Source organism: Sapajus apella, unplaced genomic scaffold (assembly GCF_009761245.1).
Source record: "Sapajus apella isolate SASKATOON/1434 unplaced genomic scaffold, GSC_monkey_1.0 scaffold32, whole genome shotgun sequence".
NCBI classification, from domain to species: Eukaryota; Metazoa; Chordata; class Mammalia; order Primates; family Cebidae; genus Sapajus; species Sapajus apella.
The window spans coordinates 24,044,439-24,060,684 of NW_022436972.1; the positions used below are offsets into that span (position 1 = coordinate 24,044,439).

At 35.8% G+C, this 16,246-nt stretch overlaps 1 protein-coding gene across 4 annotated transcripts in view; it reads left to right on the top strand.

Moving 5' to 3' along the window:
- Nucleotides 1-16,246, top strand: part of VWA8 (von Willebrand factor A domain containing 8) — a 389,600-nt gene that overhangs the window by 120,029 nt on the left and 253,325 nt on the right. For all 4 annotated transcript variants that reach the window (XM_032294792.1, XM_032294790.1, XM_032294793.1 and 1 more), the window contains 2 exons: nucleotides 6,942-7,102; nucleotides 9,231-9,344. In XM_032294792.1, the coding sequence (XP_032150683.1) occupies nucleotides 6,942-7,102; nucleotides 9,231-9,344 (275 nt within the window). The remainder of the gene's footprint in view (nucleotides 1-6,941; nucleotides 7,103-9,230; nucleotides 9,345-16,246) is intronic.

Genomic DNA, 16,246 nt, shown 5'->3' on the forward strand with positions numbered 1-16,246 from the left:
ACAAAAATTAACTCCAGATGGATTAAAGATTTAAACATAAGACCTAACACCATAAAAACCCTAGAAGAAAACGTAGGCAATACCATTCAGGACATAGGCATAGGCAAGGACTTCACAACTAAAACACCAAAAGCAATAGCAACAAAAGCCAAAATAGAAAAATGGGATCTAATTAAACTAAAAAGCTTCTGCATGGCGAAAGAAACTTATCGTTAGAGTGAATTGGCCATCAACAGAATGGAAAAAATTTTTACAATCTACTCATCTGACAAAGGGCTAGTATCCAGAATTTACAAAGAACTTAAACAAATTTACAAGAAAAAAACAAACATCCCATCAATAAGTGGGTGAAGGATATAAACAGACACTTCGCAAAAGAAGACATTTATGCAGGCTACACACATATGAAAAAACTTATCATCAGTGCTCATTGGAGAAATGCAAATCAAAACCACATTTAGATACCATCTCATGCCAGTTAGAAAGGCGATCATTAAAAAAGCAGGTGAAAACATGCTGGAGAGGATGTGGAAAAATAGGAACACTTTTACATTGTTGGTGGGAATGTAAATTAGTTCAACCATTGTGGAAGACAGTGTGGTAATTCCTGAAGGATCTAGAAATAGAAATACCATTTGACCCAGCAATACCATTACTGGGTATATACCCAAAGGATTATAAATCATTCTATTATAAAGACGCATGTATACATATATTTATTGTGGCACTGTTCCCAATAGCAAATACTTGGAACCAACCCAAATGCCCATCAATGATAGACTGGATCAAGAAAATGTGCCACATATACACCATGAAATACTTTGCAGCCATAAAAAGGATGAGTTTGTGTCCTTTGCAGGAACCTGGATAAAGCTGGAAACCATCATTCTCAGCAAGCTGACACAAGAGCAGAAAATCAAACACTGCATTTCTCACTCATTAGTGGGAGTTGAACAATGAGAACACATGGACACAGGGAGGGAGAGGGATAACAAGGGGTGGGGGAATGGGGAAGGATAGCATTAGGAGAAATACCTAATGTAGATGACAGGGTGATGGATGCAGCAAACCACCATACCTATGTAACAAACCTGCACGTTCTGCAAATGTACCCCAGGACTTAAAGTATAATAATAATAAAAAAAGAAAGCAGCCAATATGAAAAAAAGCTCATCACTGGTCATTAGAGAAATGCAAATCAAAACCACAATGAGATAACATCTCACACCAAGTAGAATGGTGATCATTAAAAGGTCAGGAAACAACAGATGCTGGAGAGGATGTGGAGAAATAGGAACATTTTCACACTGTTGGTGGGAGTGTAAATTAATTCATCCATTGTGGAAGACAGTGTGGCAATTCCTCAAGGATCTAGAACCAGAAATACCATTTAACCCAGCAATCCCATTACCGAGTATATACCCCCAAAGGATTATTAATCATTCTACTATAAAGACACATGCACACATATATTTATTGCAGCACTATTCACAATAGCAAAGACTTGGAGCCAACCCAAATGCCCATCAATGATAGACTGGATCAAGAAAATGTGGCACATATACACCATGGAATACTATGCAGCCATAAAAAAGGATTAGTTCATGTCCTTTGAAGGGACATGGATGAAGCTGAAAACCATCATTCTCAGTAAACTAACATGGAAACACCTGTAACTTTTTTTTAATGTCACTCTTTATGTTGGATATTAGATTAGATTCAAATTTTAGATTTTTCCAGTATATTTTGTATATCATCTTTTCCTTTCTTAGTTTCATCTTTCCCTTTTTAGTTTTCCTTGTCCACTGTTTTTAATTTAATAATACATTATATTAAGCATATTTTTGCAATCCAACTTAAATACTTTCTGAAACTCTTGGGTTTATATATGTGGTAGAGATGTATATTTTTAAAACCTGGTTGAAGTCATATTCTATATGTACTTTGATATTCTACTTTTGCTACAATCATTTTAATTCCCTACAAGACAAGTTTTATGTGCATTGTAATGTAAAATTTTACTTTAGTATCAGTAATAAGAGAGAGCTCAAATTTCTTTAAACAATAAAAATTTACTATTATATTTTCAGTTTTTTTCCTGAATGACGTTATGCCTTGGAAAACTAATTCTAATCTTATTCTAGACACTATACACACAACCACTTTGTACAGTTTTTTATTGAGCTATTGACTTATATCTGGATTTCTCATGGGAAGTCTCAAAAAAATTAGCTTATATCATTTAAAGGTGCTAAAAACATTTAAAGCATATAATTGCTTTAAGGTTCAAATTTATATTCTTTCATGTATTTTATGAGTTATACTTAGGAGATTTTAATTTTTAGTAGAGTTTCTCAGTTGCAAATCAAAAGAACATAATTCCAATTGACATGTAAGAGATACATGGATATTTTCCAGGGATCTGAATGAAAGTGAGGTGTTCAAGGTTAGACATTGGTAGACCTAAAGGAATTAAACTTCATGTCCTGTTATTTTTAAAATGTTAAGGAAATGCAGAAAGAGGAAGTGGATTAGGTTCTATGATATCATTAGTGCTATTTTTATTCTCTTAAGTTCAAGAGATTCAGCATGAGAAAAATATATGCAAAAATAAGGACCTTCAATTTTTAAAATTTTTATTAGGGTGTTTCCAAAATGGCCATATGGAATAAGCACACTTTAAAAAAGAAATTTGCATTTCCATTTGCTAATAGGAATGTGCATTAGATAGGAAGAATGAGGATATGATATATATTTTTCACAACTCCATTATACCGTGTCTGTTAAAGATATTAAAACAATAATTTTGTGGTATTACAAACCAAATTTTCTATAGGCAGAAACCCTTGAAAATGATGTTACTTTGTTTTAAACATTAGCTTATTACCGTACCTGAAATTAGTGCATATCACTTCCCCATTCAGCCTATGCTGAAAAGTTTTATTAATTAGATTAGATTCAGTTGTTCTCTGCAAGTTTAGTTTTACTTTGGTTTCCTTGTACTTTCACACAATTGAAAATAACTTCTGATAATAACTAATACTGGGGAAAGTAAGGCCAACTATATCTCTTTAAGGAAAGCTGAAATGTTTGTCTTTCAGTAGAAGTTCTTGATTATGAAAACCAATAGCTTATATTAAAGGAAATGCTTTTCTTTTTCTTAGGAAGGTTTTTATTTTGATGCAAAGGTGTAGTAGAAATTGTCAGCGGCTCACGCTTGTAATCTTGCCACTTTGGGAGGCTTAAGTGTAAGGATTGCAGGAGGCCAGGAGTTCCAGACCAGCCTGGGCAACAGAGTGAGACCTTGTCTCTACAAAATATTTTTTAAATAGCGCTCTCTGCCTCTCTCTCTCTCTCTCTCTCTCTCTCTCTCTCTCTCTTTCACTCACTCACTCTGTCTCTGTCTGTACACACGTGTATATGTGTTTATTAGAAATGGAAAATGACTCTTTCGAATATGATGGCATACAGAGTTTAGGTAATAAAACTGAACTGAGCTAGTCTTCTAAGTAATATCAAGTATTTCCCATTTCTACCCTTCTGAAGATTGAAGAAAGACAGAGCATTTCTGGTCTGTAGCTTTGGTTGGCATTTATAGCACTGAGCTATTTTGATTTGCTGCTATGTATTGTGTAGCAACAAATAATAATTTTACTTTGGTGAATGTAAGGGAGTCTCCAACTGCTAGGTTGGAAAGAAGAGCCCTATGTACTAGTTGTCTTGCTCATCATCTCTATTGGTAAATGTTTACTTACTGGAATAAGGCAAGTACTGTACACATTCTATGAATTAATAAGATATAAAAATACGTTGAAATTATGACTAAATAAAATAGTACTTTTTTATATCATGCACAGAATGGTGATTCAGATATGTTGGTATGAGAATGAAGAATTCTTTCTATTTAAATTTTTTTTAAATGTTACCAGTTTTTAGCCTCAGCTCTTTAGGAGTCTGAGCCTCTTAGGTCTGGTAAAGTGACGACATTCTTCATCTTTTTCTGGGCCCAAGCAAAAGACTCCTAACCTTAATTGGGCTGTTTTCAGTCTGAAGCTGTGATTTTCAAAATTAACATCCATCAGTTTCTTTGAAAATATACTAGTTGAATGCGTTCATCCTTCCATCTCCTCTCTGAATTCCAACAGGAATGCTTAAAAGAGACAAAGCCTACTCTTTCCTTCTTTCCCTCATTTTTTCGCTTTTTATTTATGCTATTTTGTTGTGTATTTTGTATATCTTTGTGAAATCTCATATCATATTAGAACAAAGAAGGGTATAAATATTAATTTAATGTCTTTTAAATCAGTGTTTCCCACCTGGAAGGCATATCAGAATCATCTATGTAATGTTTAATAAAAAACAGATGGTTGGCCCCATGTTGACCCTGCTGAATCCGAATCTTCAGGGTGGTGGAGCTTAAGTTTATATGTTTCAAAAATTTCTCTGCTGCTTCTGATAATGTATCTTTAACTTTGAATGGCTGCCCCAAACTGTGTTTTACTTTTCCAGGGTAATGAAAAAGTGTGATGTGACTCTATAGCAAATATTTTTCTGGAATAATTCATACCAAGAGTTTTCTTAAAATTCATCTGTTTTTATATAACTTAAAAAACTCTGTGTGTGTATATATTTATATGCACATGTATATGCATATATAATATTTGATTTCTTTTCATAGTTTGACTATAAAAATGACCCACAAATACTTATTTTGATTTTGACCTATTTTTCTTGACAGTGATCCCTTTGGTGTTTGTTCTGTAGCATAAGCATGAGTGGGGATGAATCTTTTGCTTGAGTCCAGGAAAAGATGAGGAATGTCGTGACTGTCTCAGTAAACACAGATGACGGTGATGAATTCAGTCTTGGTTGTTGTAACTGTCATTGGCAGCAAGAGAGTGATATTGCTTTTGCATAGAATTTAGAATTCATAGTTGAAAAATTAAAGTTATTTAAAAAGGGCAAATTTTGATAATATGTCAAAAACCAGCCTTTTAAGGTTATAGGAACTTGCTGAGTTTGAATGTTACTATTTTTCAAGGGTCTTTATGATTCAAAATGAGCCTATTCATAGTTCATAAGTCAGTACTTTTTTTTTTTAATTTCCAATTTTTATTTTAAGTTCAGAAGTACATGTGCAGGAGGCATAGGTTTGTTACATAGGTATATGTGTGCCATGGTGGTTTGCTGCACAGAACATCCCATCACCCAGGTATTAGGCCCACCATCCATTAGCTGTTTTTCCTGATACTCTCCCTCCTCCCACCTTTCACCCTCTGGCAGGCTCCACTGTTTGTTATTCCCCATCAAGTGTGCATGTGTTCTCATCATTCAACTTCCTCCTACATGAGAACACATGGTATTTGGCTTTCTGTTCCTTGGTTAGTTGCTGAGGACAATGGCCTCAACTCCATTCATGTCCTTGCAAAGGACATGATCTAGTTCTTTTTTATGGCTACATAGTATTCTGTGGTGTATATGTACCACATTTTCTTTATCCAGTCTACCATTGATGGGCATTTAGGTTGATTCCATGTCTTTGCTCTTGTGAATAGTGCTGCAATGAACATGTGTATTCATGTATCTTTATAATACAACAGTTTATATCCCTGTGGGTATATACCCAGTAATGGGATTGCTGGTTGAATGGTATTTCTACCTCTAGGTCTTTTGGGAACTGCCACACTGTCTTTCACAATGGTTAAACTAATTTACACTCCCACCAACAGTGTAAAAGTATTCGTTTTTCTACAGAACCTTGCCAGCATCTGTTATTTTTTGAACTTTTAATCATAGCCATTTAGTCAGTACTTTCTTGATAGTGAGAATGTTGAAGTAATTAAGACTTAAATTTTAATCTCGGTTTCAATAAAGATTCATTGCCATTATGAATATAAAGCAGATTCATTACTTTTCTATTTGCTGAAAGTTTGGAGTGTGTAGCCAAAAATTTACAAAAGACTTTAAATGTTTGGATAAAAATGACTGTAAATGTGTTTAACTTTTGTTTGCTATAAGTGCAAAAAATGTATCTGAAGGTGATAGAAAAGAAACTATCCTTATTAGCACATGTAAGAAAAAATTGTTCATATTATATAGCTCCAGATTTTTTTTTTTCTTTTAAGGAAGAGCATCACCCTGAGAGAGTCTCATAGTATCTTTTTTTTTTTTGAAAAAAAGAAAGAAAAAAAAAGAGAGAAAGAAAAAAATGAAAATAAAAAAAATTTTTTACAGTACATAAACTGTTATATGCCACAACTATTAATAGTTTGCTTAAGTCTGTTACACTATTTTATTGTTAGCACATTGTGTGTGTGCTTTGAAAATTGCTTGTAAGTGCTATGCTATTGTTTCCCAATTCCTGTACCTCATCTGATGACTATCCTCTTCAGTTTTCTCCATTATCAAGCCTCTTTAAATAAAATGAGTCACTGTGATGGTCCTAGCATAGCTTTTCAGGAAAACTCATCAACTCCAAGAAAATGCACATTATTGATAAACATCTCTCCATGTTGAGTTTGCATGATCTCTCATTTTAAAATTGAATCAACACATGGATGGTTAGGTCACCATAAGAGTTGGCATACAAAAATACAGGAATAAAGCTGATTGAGTTAAATTCTGTTATTCAGGTAGAGATTACTGCCATTATGTAAACAAACATTTTAGAAGAGGAAGAAAATGCTATATATGAAGAAGGAAAAAATAACCTCTCACCCTTACTATATTATATAATGAGTAATAGAAAAAAAATCTTAAAATGACCAAAAACAGCTTTCTGAAGATATTTGTTTTTGGGAATTGGTGAAGATGACTTCTCAGTTGTTATATGGAATGCTAAGTTCAGAGAGAGGTGACTCTATAAAGCCATGTAAGCTACCCTGCTTATCTTAAAAATTAATTCCTCATGTTCTTTGGTGGGTTGTGGGGATTTGTTTTAGGATATGACTGCGCGTGATCTGCTACAGCAGAGATATACCCTTCCAAATGGAGACACTGCCTGGCGATCCTCACCCCTTGTGAATGCTGCTCTGGAAGGCAAGCTGGTCTTGTTGGATGGCATTCACCGGGTAAATGCAGGCACACTCGCTGTATTGCAAAGGTGTGTATGAGTCACAAAAATTTCCCAAACACACACACACACACACACACACACACCACACAAACACACACCAGTCTGACTTACATATTAAAGATGAAACTGTCTTATTCTTTTTTTTTTTTTAACTGTGTTATGTAGATCCTGAAAAATCATGATTCTATACCAAGTAGAACGGTACTTCTTTTATTGTTATAAACACAATGCGGTAAAACTCCAAATAGTGAACATTTTGGGAAAAGCCACTGCCATAGCAAAATTCTGTGTGTAGGTGCTGCAAAAAGAAAGCTCTTCAGTAGTAAGTTTGAAAGACTTTATATATACAGGTGTATATTTGCAGCATATCACACTGCTGAAGTTTCTACAATTTGTCAGTCACAGCTTCACCATTTACAAACTCCTTATGAATCATACATCTTAATTATTGATTGGTCTTTTTGGAATCTTTTTTTTCTGAGAGAGAAAGAAAAATAGTTTTGTGTATAAGATATATAATAGCTTTTAAATTATATTTTATATAGACTATAAAAGCTCACTTTGTTGTAAATTTGAACATTTTTATAACGATTGTTTTCTTATATTTAGGTGGGAAAAATTTCCACACATTCCTAAAACTTCTCTAGAATTTAATGTTGAGAGAAGACTCGTCATGTGTAATTTTTATAGAAAATATTCCCATCCTGTGTCATTTTAGGAGATTAATATGTTTTTTATTTATTTTGGTTCTCTAAACTTGCAGACGTTTGATTTTTAACTTTGACTCATAAGGAAAGGTTAAATAAGTAGAATAAGCCATTTCCTCCACTAACCACTCAAGAGTTTTCTTTTTTTCTTGAAGTGATACAGATTCTGAATATAATTAAAGATTCTAAATACATTGTTAATTCTGATTAGATTTTAGAGCATTTGAAAATAGTCACACATTTTCAGTGATTTACCATAAACGTTCCATAGATTTACAATATTTTTTCTCACAAGCAGACAACTGCAGACATGGTAATAGTCCAGTTTTATTATCTATCTCTTACATGTTTGCAAGAAGTAATAATAGAAGCAGCTACTACCATTAATTGAGTACCTACCCTGTGCTTGACATTGTGTTAACCCAGTGTTTCTCAGGTTCTCAACCTTGGAATCACCTTGCAAGAAGGGAATTTTAAAAATACTGATGCCTGGGCTTGACCATCAGAATTTTCTGATGTAATTTGTCAAGGCAAGGTCTGAACATTGGCATTTTTAAACTCTTCCCAGAAGATTCTATTGTACATTCAAGATTGAGAACAACTATATTAAGCATCCATTTTACATTAGCCATTTAATTTTCATTAATATTGTGAAGTTTTGATTTGTTACCTTAATGTTACAGAAGATGAAAGTTTAGAGAGATAGAGTCATTCACCCTTTCCCCAGTCATTCAGCTAATCATGAGGTGGAGTTGAACCCAAGACTGATTGGTTCCACTGCCCGCGCTCCTACCCTTTGCATTATACAGCCTCCCCTCCCTTCAGTATTTATAGAATGGAGGCTATGTAGGATAACTCTTTTGTGGGCACCAGGAGACTTAGGGGTTGGTTGGTGTGAGATATAGAACAGTGCTTTTCAGCCATTGCAACATCTGGAAGACTATGCTATGTGTGATGTGGATGGTTAGGTCACCATCAGAGTTGCCGTGTGAAAAGCAATGTAGTTATTTCATTATGAATATTTTTGATATTTTTAAATCTTGTAATTCCAAAGATAGAAATATTTTGATGCCAACACTTATACAGAGTTACTTTAGACTCAAGAGAATGCCACCTGCCTTGTTTATGAATATATACCTTGTGGTTATCCTGAGACACTCATTCAGCTGTTTCTTTTCCTCTCCCTCCTCTTCCTTTCTTTTTTCCCCTCTTCCCCCTCTTTCATATCCCTATCAAGTATGTATGACTACTGCCCTCCAAAAGAGAAACCAACAGTTTTTCCGAGTACAACAGCACTAGTCAATTTGAAATTTTGAAAGGTCTATCTAACAAAATTATTAGACTCGATTGCCAGCAGTAATAGACTGTTGAGTTACTGATTCTGCCTCTGAAAACTTCAGCGTTCAAAACGGATTAATTTATTTTTGGACTTTTTTCTTATCTGTTAGATTAATCCATGATCGAGAGCTAAGCCTCTATGATGGTTCTAGGCTCCTGAGAGAAGACAGGTATATGCGTTTAAAAGAGGAGCTGCAAATGTCTGATGAACAGCTACAGAAGAGGTAATTTGGGGTCCATTACTCTTATTGTTAACTTATTATTAAGTTAAAAATAATACTGTTTATTATTTTTCCGAACCTAGAGTAATGCCAAGACAACTTTGAACAGTTTAATAATTTGGTATCCTGGGTAGGACACTAGTTTGGCATTTCTAAAAACTTGAAGTTGCTCTCTAAGGTGCACTCTGTACTCTCAGCCTTACTTTTTTTTTTTTTTTTTAAAAACCTAATCAACTGTTTTATTGGCTTTTTTGTTGTTAATAGGACAGTGATTTGTTTTTTTATTCCAATAGTTTTTGGGGCACAGTTGGTTTGTGGTTACATGGATAAATTCTTTAGTGGTGATTTCTGAGATTTTAGTATACCTGTTACCCGAGCAGTGTACCCAATATATAGTTTTTTGTCCTTCATCCCCCCTACCAAGCTTCTTTGCCCCTGAGTTCCAAAAGTCCATCGTATCATTCTTTTTTTTTTTTTTTTTCTAAATTGAAGGCAACAAATGAAAGTTAACTCCTAGCTTTGTTTTATCTAGGTTTTTTTTTGGAGGGGGTTGAAGAGAAAAAAAGAAAAAGAAAGAAAGAGAGAAAGCAAGAAAAAAAGAATGAAAGAGAGAAAGAAAGAGGAAGAGAAAGAGGGAGAGAGGGCAGGAGTCTTGTTTTATTGTCCAGGCTAGAATGCAGTCTAAAAATGGGTATTGAAAACCTCTTTTATGCCAATAATTATGCTTAACAATGGAGACAGGAAGGAATAAGGGAAGAAAATAGCAAACAAGCAGCCAACCAATATTTCATTTAAACCTGTGAAATGCTATGCAATTGCTGAGGAGTGATTTACTTCCAATTATATAGTCACTTTTAGATTAGGTGTGATGTGGTACTGATAAGAATGTATGTCTTGTGGATTTGGGATGGAGAGTTCTATAAATGTTTATTAAGTTTACTTGTTCCAGGTCTGAGTTCAAGTCCCGGATATCCTTGTTAATTTTCTGTCTTGTTGATCTGTCTAATATTGACAATGTGATGTTAAAGTCTCCCTCTATTATTGTGTGGGTGTCTAAGTCTTTTTATAAGTCATTAAGAACTTTCCTTATGTATCTGGGTGCTCCTATATTTGGTGTGTATATATTTAGGATCATTAGCTCTTCTTGTTGCATTGATCCTTTTACCATTATATAATGTCCTTCTTTCCTCTTTTGATCTTTGTTGCTTTAAAGTATATTTTATCAGAGGTGAGAATTACAACTCCTGCTTTTTATTTATTTATTTATTTATTTATTGCTCTCCATTTGGTTGGTAAATCTTCCTCCATCCCTTTGTTTTGAGTTTTTATGTATCCTTGCATGTGAGATGAGTCTGGATGCAGCATACCGATGGGTTTTGACTTTTTATCCAATTTGCCAGCTGTGTCTTTCGATTGGGCATTTAGTTGATTTAAATTTAGGATTAATAATAATATATGTGAGTTTAATACTGCCATTTGATGCTAGCTGGCTGTTTTGCCCATTAGTTGATGTAGATTCTTCATTATGTTGATGCTCTTTACCTTTTGGTATATTTTTGGAATGGCTGATACTGGTTGTTCCTTTCTATGTGTAGTGCTTCTTTCAGAAGCTCTTGTAAAGCAGGCCTGGTGGTGATGAAATCTCTGAGTACTTGCTTGTTCACAAAAGATTTTATTTTTCCTTCACTTATTAAGCTTAGTTTGGCTGGATATGAAATTCTGGGTTGAAAGTTCTTTTCTTTAAGGATGTTGAATATTGGCCCCCACTCTCTTCTGGCTTGTAGGGTTTCTGCTGAGAGATCTGCTGTGAGTCTAATAGGCCTCCCTTTGTGGGTAACCTGACCTTTCTCTCTGGCTGCCCTTATCATTTTCTCCTTTATTTCAAGCCTGGTGAATTTGATGATTATGTGCCTTGGGGTTGCTCTTCTTGAGGAATATCTTTGTGGTGGTCTCTGTATTACCTGGAGTTGAATATTGTCCTGCCTTGCTAGGTTGGGAAAGTTTTCCTGAATAATATCCTGAAGAATATTTTCCAGCTTGGATTCATTCTCTTCGTCACATTCAGGTACACCTATCAAATGTAGATTAGGTCTTTTCACATAGTCCCATATTTGTTGGAGACTTTGCTCATTCCTTTTTACCCTTTTTTCTCTAATCTTGTCTTCTCATTTTATTTCATTGAGTTGGTCTTCGACCTCTGATATCTTTTCTTCTGCTTGATCAATTCGACTGTTAAAACTTGTGCATACTTTGTGAAGTTCTCGTATTGTGTTTTTCAGCTGCATTAATTCACTTATATTCCTCTCTAAATTGTCTATTCTCATTAGCATTTCATCAAACCTTTTTTCAATGTTCTTAGTTTCTTTGCATTGGGTTAGAACATGTTCTTTTAGCTCACAGAAGTTTCTTATTATCCACCTTCTGAAGCCTGATTCTGACAATTCATCACACTCATTCTCCGTCAGGCCTTGTTCCCTTGCTGATGAGGGGCTGTGATCCCCTGAAGGAGGAGAGGCATTCTGATTTCGGATGTTTTCAGCCTTTTTGCGTTGATTTCTTCCCATCTTTGTGGATTTATCCACCTGTTGTCTTTGTAATTGCTGACTTTCAGATTGGTTCTCTGAGGGGACGTCCAGCTTGGTGGTGGTGATGTTATTTCTGTTTCTTTGCTTTCCTTTGGCAGATGCCCCTCCCCCACAGAGCTGGACCTTCCTGGGTTCAGCTGTGCTTTCTGTGAAACTCTCAACCGTCAGTGTTTCCAATTGCTGTTTTTTTGTGGGGGTGGGACCAGCCGAGCCCAATCACCTGGCTCCCTGCCTCAGAGCCCGCTTTTTTCTTTTCCTAATTGAATGGTCAATTCTCTCTCAGGTGCCCCAGTTGCCCGCTGAAAAGGCACCGGGATCTATGCAATTTCCCTTGCGGCGACCGTGCCAGCTGAAACAGCAGCACTGAGATTCGTGGCACTTTTCTGCCTGGGAATCTCCCACTCTGGCTCCTGGCTTCAGTCCCCTTTACAATCAACTGAATGGGTGACTCTGCCTTCCTGGAGCTCCAAATGCCAACTAAAAGCGCATCCAGTCCCACGTACACTGCACTGAGAACTGCCACGCTGGGACACGGCAAAACAGCCGCACCGGCCAAAAGAGTCGTGCTGGCAACCCGTGGGGCTTCTCCACTGGGAATCTCCTGGTCCATAGGCAACAAAAATTCATCTGGAAGTCTGGCGTCCACTCACTCCCTCCGCCTTCACTGGGAGCTGCAATCCTGAGCTGCTGCTAATCGGCCATCTTGGATCTCTCTCCCCATCATACCATTCTTATTTCTTTGTGTTCTCACAGCTTAATTCCCACTTGTAAGTGATGACATGTGATATTTAGTTTTCCATTCCTGAGTTACTTCACTTAGAATCATGGCCTCCAGCTACATCCAAGTTGCTGCAAAAGATATTATTTCACTCCTTTTTATGGGTGAGTAGTATTCCGTGGTGTATATATACCACATTTTCTTTATCCACTTGTTAGTTGATAGGCACTTAGGTTGGTTTCATATTTTTGCTATTGTGAATTGTGTTGCTGTAAACATGCATGTGCATGTCTTTTTCATATAATGACATCTTTTCTTTTTGATAGATGTCCAGTAGAGGGATTGCTGGATCGAATGGTAGATCTACTTTTAGTTCTGTAAGGACTCTCCATACTGTTTCCCATAGTGGTTGTACTCATTTACATTCCCACCAGCAGTGTAAAAGTGTTCCCGTTTCACCACATTCATGCCAATCTATTATTTTTTGACTTTTTAATTATGACCATTCTTGCAGGAGTAAGGTGGTATCTCGTTGTGGTTTTACTTTTCAGCCTTATTTTTAAATAAATGTTTAAACATTTTATAAGAACATTGGTTTTGGCCAGGTGCAGTGGCTCATGCCTATAACCTCAGCACTTTCGGAGGCTGAGGCAGGTGGATCACCTGAGATCAGGAGTTGGAGACTAGCCTGGCCAACATGGTGAAACCCCATCTAATAATACAAAAAAATTAGCTGGGTGTGGTGACACACACCTGTTATCTCAGCTACTTGGGAGGCTGATGCAGGAGAATCACTTGAACCTGGGAGGCAGAGGTTACAGTGAGCCAAGATTTCGCTCCAGCCTGAGCAGCAACAGTGAAACTCTGCCTAAAACAAACAAACAAAAAACATTGGTTTTAAGAAGGTAATCTTCCTCTCTTCCCTGTCAATTCAGTTTTGACCTCATATTTTGTATTCTCTCAACAAAACTAAAGCTGCACCCATAATTTACTGGGCTCATCCTCCAAGGAAGTCATCAATATTGTTAGAGTATGCCACCTGATGCCAGGTTACCCTTTGTAGCTTATTTAAACATTGCTTGTAGAGATGTAACAACCACATGCAGTGATGAGACTTGACTGGATTCTGGAGGAAGAAAACAAAATAAAAACAGCTATTAAAAACAGAAAAGCTTAAACACAGACTATGTTATGTGATATTATTGAATTATTAATTTCCTTAAGTATCATAATATTGTGGTTATGAAGGAGAATATTCCTGTTCTTTGGAGATGCATGTTGAGATACTTAAGGCATAAAGTAAAATAAAAGTCTACAACTTCCAAATATTTCAGAAAAAAAGACTTGCGTGTGTACAGACAGACATACCACAGAGAAAGAGAGAGAAATATCAAGTGAGAGTGAGAACATAAATGTGGTAAAATCTTAACAGTTGGCAATATCTAGGTGAATGATATATGGGTATTTGTAGTCTATTCTTTGGCATTTTCTATGAGTTAAAAAAATTTCAAAATAAAAAGCTTCAAGTAAAATATTTTTTTCAGCTGCATACTATACAGAATGAAGTTTGGCATATGTTATTTTCTATCTTGCTACATTTCCATGGATATTTTAACAGAATTAGAGATTGGCATACAGAGGAACTCTTCATTACTTAATCTGACTCTGTTTAATTGAAGCTGTCTCACTGCTCAAAGGGTTTACTGCCATATTTAAAACATTAAAATCCCATGAAAGATAATTAAGTATATTTATTAATGTTTATATTTTAAGAAGAAATTTGTTAAAAAATTTATTGGAATTTTTTCCAAGAGGGGAAATGTTAAATTCCTTCCTATCTCTGTACAAGTCACTAAAAAAATTCACTTGATTACACAGCTGCTCCTACTTCTGAGGTATACATTATCAAATTATCCTATACTGGTAAATTGTTGGTTGAATGTTTAGGGAAGCAAGTTAGAGATCCTTCACATATCATACCTTCAGTTTACAACAGTCAGCTTTTGCACATTATTGCATGTGAATCATGGGTCGTGGAACAGTTTATATTTTCAGAAGGATGAATCAAAGCAATTTTGCAATAGCTCACAGCATGTCTCCCTGGCAGTTTCTCTTAGGACATCAGAAGCATTGTACTTGTCTCCAAATATCCAGGATATGACAGCCCTTTTGCATGAAAAATACCCAAGTTCTCTAACGGTCACAGGCAGTTTTACAGATGAAAATACTTTCAGGAACAGGGTGGCCCTGAGCATCATGTTCAGGGTTTGGCTCAGAGTGGTTAATAGTATTTCTTCTCAAAGTTTTCCACCTTCATCACTACAGATTTGTGTCTCCCCCATGAATACAAACTAGGCTTAGCTCTATCTCCAGAGGTCACTGGAATAAAATGGTGAGAGATCATAGCAATGCTTTCTTTCCTTCACTTGCTTTAAAAATTTGTTTCATTTGAATTTTTACCACAGTTAAACATTCATGAAACTTGAGCCAGATCATTTTTCTTTATTATTATTATTATACTTTAAGTCCTGGGATACATGTACAGCACATGCAGGTTTGTTACATAGGTATATGCGTACCATGGTGGTTTGCTGCATCCATCACCCTGTCACCTACATTAGGTATTTTTCCTAATGCTATCCCTCCCCTATCCCACCACCTCCTGCTATCCCTCTGGGAGCCCCCGCCACCCCCTGACTGGCCCCAGAGTGTGATGTTCCCCTTCTTGTGTCCACGTGTTCTCATTGTTCAACACCTACTTATGAGTGAGAACATGTGGTGTTTGGTTTTCTGTTCTTGTGTCAGTTTGCTGAGAATGATGGTTTCCAGCTTCATCCGTGTCCCTGCAAAGGGCGTGAATGCATCCTTTTTAATGGTTGCATAGTATTTCATGGTGTGTATGTGCCACATTTTTTTAATCCAGTCTATCATTGATGGGCATTTGGGTTGGTTCCAAGTCTTTGCTATTGTGAACAGTGCCACAATAATCATACATATGCATGTGTCTTTATAATAGAATGATTTATAATCCTTTGGGTATATACCCCATAATGGGATTGCTGGGTTAAATGGTATGTGGAGAAATAGGAACGTTTTTACACTGTTGATGGGAGTGTAAATTAGTTCAACCGTTGTGGAAGACAGTGTGGTGATTCCTCAAGGTTCTAGAACTACAGCCAGAGAGTTTTTCAAAGTATTTTATGAAAAATACCATCCCCTGTCATTGGTTCATTGACAGTCTCCCGTTTCCCACTTCTTATTTCCTAGAGGTGACTACTTTCAGGTCTTTCTTTTGGTATTTACCTCCATGTCACTAAACAATATACTTCCATTGATAATTCTTGATTTATTTTTAGTGTTAGAAATAATCTATTGATTTCTACATGGAAAATTAACATTTAGCTCTTTCACCACCTCTTGTCTCATTACACATGCATACTTCTATCCCTCATTCTAAAGAGTTATAGAATAATTTTGTTTAAAACTTTATTTAATGCTTATATTATGACAACCTAAGAACTATACCCACTTAACCAGTTTACAACAATCATTTTCCATTCTTGCATGCATGTTTTTTTCTGAAGTTAATAATTACCTACATG